This window comes from Bombus huntii, chromosome 7, assembly GCF_024542735.1.
Source record: "Bombus huntii isolate Logan2020A chromosome 7, iyBomHunt1.1, whole genome shotgun sequence".
In the NCBI taxonomy this organism is placed as follows: Eukaryota; Metazoa; Arthropoda; class Insecta; order Hymenoptera; family Apidae; genus Bombus; species Bombus huntii.
In genome coordinates, this window is record NC_066244.1 from 935478 (window position 1) to 942323 (window position 6846).

Consider the following 6846-nt stretch of genomic DNA (forward strand, 5'->3'; position numbering starts at 1 on the left):
CCGTCCGGTCAGCACCCGTTCTCAGCCGCCTGAGTGGCATTCGATCACTCCAGCCGTTCTCCGAATTTTACACTAAGTATAAACAAAACCTTCTCCCACTCCAACGAATGGAAGAATATAAATGCTCCCTTCAAAATCATCCAGTCAGTCTAATAAAAAAATTCTTAACTAATCCAAGTATCGAAAGTGTATCATCGCGAACCGAAAAAATTGTATAAATTGAGTAAAAAAATAAAAAGAACTTAATCTCCTTTTCGGAAATTAATAAGTTCCTTATTTTTACCTTAATTTTACGCGACAGCTGCATCGCGCCTTGCTCTATCATGACTTCGAATTTCGCCTTCGCGGCGAATTGAGCCGGCCAGATTGAGTCGATCGGGGACGAGGCGGTGTAGTTTGGCGTGACGGGGGGGGGGGGGTGTCCCCACGTTGCCCTGATATGGTGTTGCACACCGTGTCGTAGATAACTTCTCCGGAAAACGGGCGGTTTCGTCAAATCAGGGAATTCCGACAGTAGATTGGGATACGATGATTCTCCGTCGATGGTCTTGATTGACGCTACGTCGGTGGTGGCGGCGAATCCCTTTGTCGACAGTCATGTAATCGTATTAAGGAGCCGTTTGTTTCGTGGGTCTACGAGCAACTCATAATGACTCAGGAAGACGAAACCGATAATGGGCGTTTGCACATCGGCAACGACAAAACGGCACTTGAAAGATCTACGTAGTGATAGGTTGAGGGACACGGTGATGGTGCCATCCTAACCCCAACCTAACCGTCGCAATCCCCGTTCCGTTGGCCGCAAACAATTCATAGTCGCTCTTGTTCGCGGATCCGCGTATCTTGTTACGCGGATACACGCATGTGTCGGCACCAGTGTCCACTAAAAATGAGATTTTCGTCCTCTTCGGTTCGTGTCATCTACTGCGGTCAGGATACGCCTGATGCGAACGGATAGTCGATTCCTCCACACTGTGAGGATGAAATCGTCCGGCGTGGAGGGGTTGGCAAGTTTTCTCAGGTGGTGATAAAATTCAGATGACTTCCTATCCCCCATCTCTTCGCTTTCCACCAACTTCTTCAACCTTGCACTGTCCGTATCCGTTAGAATACGAATAAGTTCGCCTTTTAACTCCGCGTACCGTCCCGTGGTTGTAGGATCCGTCATGACGCCCTCAATTTGTTGTAGAAGTCGACCGTCGAGACATTTTCCAAGAGTCGCGAATCTTATCTTGTCCGACGAGATGTCCGCCGTGCTAAGTTGCGTCTCTAATAAGGCGAACCACACGGTGATGTTTGAAGGTAGCAGAGGAGACATAGTGATTGCTACACTAGCTGTGACTTTGCTATCTTCGTTAGCGGTTGCCATTTCTTCGTTCCAAATCACGTCGGATGTCACCAATTTGTGGCGGAATTGTAGAGGATTGATGAAACGGCAACGAGAACTTACTGTTGCAACCTGTCAAATATATTTGAAATGAATTAGATAAATTATAAATAAATATAGATAATGTCCAAAGTCGCTGGTACAAACGCATTCTCAAAGACAGTGTATAATCGTTCGCAGATAACTCGTAGATATTAATCGATAACTGGTATAATTCGTATAACTCGTATAATTATCGCTTCGCTGGCGATCGTGTCCGTTTATTTATACTGGTTGGGGGAGAGCCGAAAAATTCGAATCCGTCTTTGTTCGATGGTTGCACGTAACGGCGGCATTGTTTTACCCGGAGTCTATTTATTCTTATATTACGTGTGTCCTAACGATCTTGATACTCCGAGGCAAAACAACAACATGATTTGAATTGTCCTCTGACTCATGTGCCGCTGCAGATCAAACTTGGATGGAATAGCTTGTACTCGTGCATCTCCTTTTATGTTATTTTTAGATTCGGCGAAAGGACAAATGCCTGAGACTATTCACTGTGGCCAGCCGGATGCTTCTGGGTAGAACAAATCGTTAATCTTCGGTTGTTAACTAAAATGGTGCGATACGTATCTCAGAGTTTCTGTTGCAGACTGGTGATTCGTTTAGAGTTTAGAGTACAGGTTTCATAACGATTTCTTGTAACATTTAATGCAGTCAAAACGTTTGTTATGCCGAGCTTTGCCATAGACAATAAATGTTTAGTCTAAGAAGAAATCGTAGTGAGTGTTTCTCGATCGAAGAGTCAGTGAGTATAAAGACACAAGATGAAGTTAAGAAAAAATAAGGGAACTGAGACATATCAAAACGAGAAAGGATATTGATATTGATAATTAACTTTTCGGTAAAATTCGGTATGTTAAGATATATTTCTGCACATGTAAAGTATATGTTCGTAGAAAAAATATCTAAAAGTAAGAATGTTGCAATTAGTTTCATTAAAGATAGTAGAACGTATCTATGCTTAGAAATAATTGTGGCAAAGATCGCATTTAGCCACGTGAAATTTGGGGTCAAAGGGCAAGATTGAAGTAACGATTATAGTGGCGCGAATGTTGCCAAAGAGTAAGCTTTGAAATTCTCGCAACTCAATCGCTAATGTAAATGCAACACAGATTCAATTAGAGATAAATACAGTGCAGTTAGCGATTTGTGAATTATATGACGGAACAGATACGTAGCAGAGAAATTCTGTTTCAGACCCGGAGATATTGACACGAGCGCAACGTCTGAAAGTAATTATAATTAGTCTTGAATAGATTTAGTTGCACTTTGATGAGCGAGAAATTTGTTTTCTTTTTGGATAACCGAAAATTTATTTGTAAGTTTTATCATGCAATTCATGTATATGCAATTTCCTATGCAATTGAAGACGATTGTTCGTTTTTAATGGATGTTGTAAGAACATTCAGCTATGGTACATATACTATAATAAAATGTAATTATCTAAAAGTTAACTATTAATTATTTCATTTAGAACCTGCAAAAAGTGTTAAATGTCAAACAATTAATCAAGTCTCTTGTTAAATTGCTGTTGATTACTGTGAGTAATTTTCTAAGACGTTAAATTAATATTTCTAAGGAGATATATCGTTAAGTACTATTAGCCAGGGCTCTTTAGATATTTTTTGCTCCTTAATTCTTTTAATTCGTCGTTTTTTCCCAGCTCTTCCCAGGAAACTTTACGTTTTGACCTTATTTTACTCTTTTTGATAATTTACCGCTTCAACGTCGACGCCGCGCCGTTCTTTCGTTCGCAAAAGGCGATTACACTTTAGAGCTCGTGTCAAACTTCTTTTGTGTTCCCGAAAGGAGATTCCACGTAACGTGCAGCACGTTAACGTGTGAATTATTGTAAAGTACAGTGCTTATTCTTAACATTCTACCGGGACGATACATCGCGTAAATAAATCATTCCAACGAGATGGACGTGCAAATAAATTCCATCGATAATTCTAGCTTAATATTATTCGAATAAAATTCGAATGAAAGTACCACTAATTTTTTGTTCCATCTGATTTATTTTTCAGATATTAATATTGGCAAATATTGTCGTTTTTTAATTCAGACGCTACTTAAACTAAAATTTAACTTTCACTTTTTAATAATTTTTATCGAAAGGATGAGAATTTAAAGAAATCTTAATTTATGCTGTCTGGCTAATTCCTATAACGTCGTTAGCGCTCGACGAAATAAAGTAACAGAGAAATAATTACCGACTTAATTTTTGTACTTTGTACTGTGAAAGTGTGAAGTGAAATCTCAATTTAAATAAATTACGCAAGCTACCAAGGACATTATTTATCGAAAACAACAGCGTTTCCTCGAATTCAAACATAACCTATTCTGACTCGGAACAAAATCCGGAAAATCGCGCGGTTCTTTTCGATCTTTCAAAGATCTCTCTCTTCAGAGCTGTCTGAGATAAACGAGACACTTTAGAAGGTGATTCTCCAGAAATTGTCACGCTGTTAAGATTTGTCGATTAACGGAGTTTATAATATGATCGAGACGAAACATGCTAGTTTTTTAATTCAACTATATAATTTTATTGCATCTGCTTGATTGTACTACTTTCGAAGAAAGAACAATTTTTAGAACTGTCGGAGTTTATATTTCCAACAGCGAAGAACGATATCGTAAATTTAAGAGTTTTCGAGGAACAAGAAGCGAATAAAAATTGGGATATTTCTGGGACATTATTCGAGAGTAATATTCAATACAATTTATAATAGTTACTCTTCCGTTTGCAAATTTTTTTGCTAGAATAGAAACATCTTTCGACTTATTCAATTTTGCTGGTGAAATGAACGAAAAGAAGTGTATTAAAAGCAACTTTCTTCATACTTTTCATTGTTTGCATACAATGGAAAGGAAAATATTTGAGTTTCGAAAGTTAATAATCCTCATTAAGAACTCACTAATCCAAAAACACGAAGCAAAATAATTATTTTGGATATTTTAAAATTCAAGGATTTTTCACTTATCAAATTTTTAGTCTTCCTATTGTTAGGATTCGCATTTAATTTTTGTATTGCCTTTTTAAAACGAGTAAAACGTAATCGAGATAAAATATTTAATTACGCTCGTTCGAACAATATTCGAAAATTACTATCGGCATAAAATAACTTTGTATCTTGAAATTTCCCGTTGAAAAATCGCAGAAGCGTGGTCGTTTAATAAATGTTCCAAATATCAGGCGATTATTTGCGTAGCTTCGATAATTATTGTTTCAAGGGACGCCAATATCAATATACCAAAGCTTGTTTTTCGGTGTGGCGTCAATCGAAGAGGCGCGTCGAACCGGAAATTAATCGACGCCGTTACGTACTAGCGGTAACTAATACACCGACAATTAATCACTTGACAGCTGCAATCCCTGGTATCGATACATCCGTGGCCTGACCTCATCCATAAAATACAGTCCTCTGCATTGTGCTCTTTTCTCTCGATACAAAACTGAAAAAAATTGTAATCAGTAATTAACGTATCCTTTGTTAGATTTCCTTTTGCTGATTCGACGAAAGGGACAATTAATGGAGTGCACGATCTCCAATAAAATCGAATACAGGTCGCACGATTAACATTTTTGATCTCGAAAGCCAGAGGAACGTGAGAAACTTCTCGGTATTACTTTTCCTTTTTCTTTGACATTTTTCTTTGACTTCTGCAGTACGTTCGAAAAACTTGGTCGTCGAAATGTAGACGCGCGGCTGGTAATACACTCGTTTTCGACAGAAAGGAAAATACGGAGGTGCAACTGAAAATTAAATCGATGAACCGAGGCAATATTTGCTCGTTTTATGAAAAAAAAACTGTTTTAGAGGGTTGAGTTTCAAGAAGTTTGAATGTCGATTACGAAATAACGTGAAACTTTATATTTTACGAATAATTTGGTTTATTTGGCGAACAAAATGCAGAGAGTGCAGGGAATGATGAATTTTAATAGGTATAAAGTTTTAAAATCGCGAATGGACCTGTTTCATTCGACGTAATATTACTATAAAATTTTCTCCGTATAATTAATTTCATAACGTTTATTCGTTTAACACAATAAGAATTAATATGTCAGATAAAATCATAGTTATAAAATTAATCGTAAAAAATATAATAAAAACTGTAAAATTCCTCCATTAACAAACGAAATCTGATAGAATAGAAATTGGGAATTTTTTAGACTCTGAACGTACCAGAATGAAAATGGACTACTCGTAAGCAGACAAAATCACCATTAGGTTTACAGGTTTACAGTTATCACAGGTAGGTTTACAGTTATCGTTTTCAGGAACAATGTATGTAATACTTGTTCGCCGTGTTACGTCTGGGTCAAAGATGTTTCACAGATAATTCTCTATTCACGATATATCGATGGATCGTTTGGAATTTGCCAAGTAGCTGTTAATTTCAATGAAATTATTCTTTGTAAATTTAGAACGGAAGTATTATAAATATGCCGGCATCCGACGGTTTTGTGAGAATATCTCGTTATCGAATATAATATAAATTATATTCAATGTTACAATTTTGGAAAAGCAGGTCTCAATGATTTATTACGTGATGTACGTACAATGTTACTGCTTTATGGTTAAACAAGAAAAGAAAAAATGTATAAGAGTTTATTTGTTACGGCTTAATATTCCTGTCGTATCAGCAGACGCTTCTTTCCGTATTAAAGTCTTATCGTAGATGAAAATCTCAATCTCACGCACGATATTACAAGGTCTGGATCACAATACGTTACGAGTTGTTCCTAGTTATTCTTACGAGGCGATGTCCCACGCGCCTCGCTCGTTCGTCCTTCCGGTTTCAATGCATTCATCAGCTAAACACGTGGAAGGTATCAAAAAGGAGATGAGAGCTCGGACTCAGGGTTCAGGAGAGCACAACTGGAGGGGGGAAACAAAACTCTGTCCGCTGTTACTTTCTTTATCTTGAGGGCAACGTCACCCCCTTTGATGCCCCCGCTTCCAGTTTCACGAGGATATCCTCGTCCGTTTAATGCCCGTGCTCTCGCACAGCACCTCCTTCGTTACCATAGGCTCCTTATAGGTCTGGAGACATTCCTTACCCTCCCGGACTTTCACCAAGAGGGCCTATTTCGAATTCTAGGTAACCTTTCCCTCCAGCCTTCGTTAACCGGTGGCCTCCTTTCCTCTTTGTTCCTCCTCTCTCTCACCCGTCTTTTTTCTTTTCTACCTATTTGAACAATCCACTCGCCTCCAGAGTCGTAGGTTTCTCTATCCCTGGGGTCAACTTCGCCCCTCTTGCACATACGAAGGATCGCCTCTCTTCGCCCTTTTTATCCCATCGGCCTTCGTGTCCTCAAGCGGCGACACAGTTTTCCTTTTGTTACGCTGTTCAAACTTGTTTCTCACGTCCCCGTTTCTTTTTCCAATCTAGACTATTGGAGGGGAAGT

At 38.4% G+C, this 6846-nt stretch overlaps 1 protein-coding gene across 1 annotated transcript; it reads right to left on the bottom strand.

The window, feature by feature from the left end:
- Window positions 1–883: 883 nt before the first annotated feature.
- LOC126868071 (uncharacterized) lies at window positions 884–1369 on the bottom strand. Its single transcript, XM_050623243.1, has one exon. The coding sequence runs from the start codon at window positions 1367–1369 to the stop codon at window positions 884–886; it is 486 nt and encodes a 161-aa protein (XP_050479200.1).
- Window positions 1370–6846: the final 5477 nt, after the last annotated feature.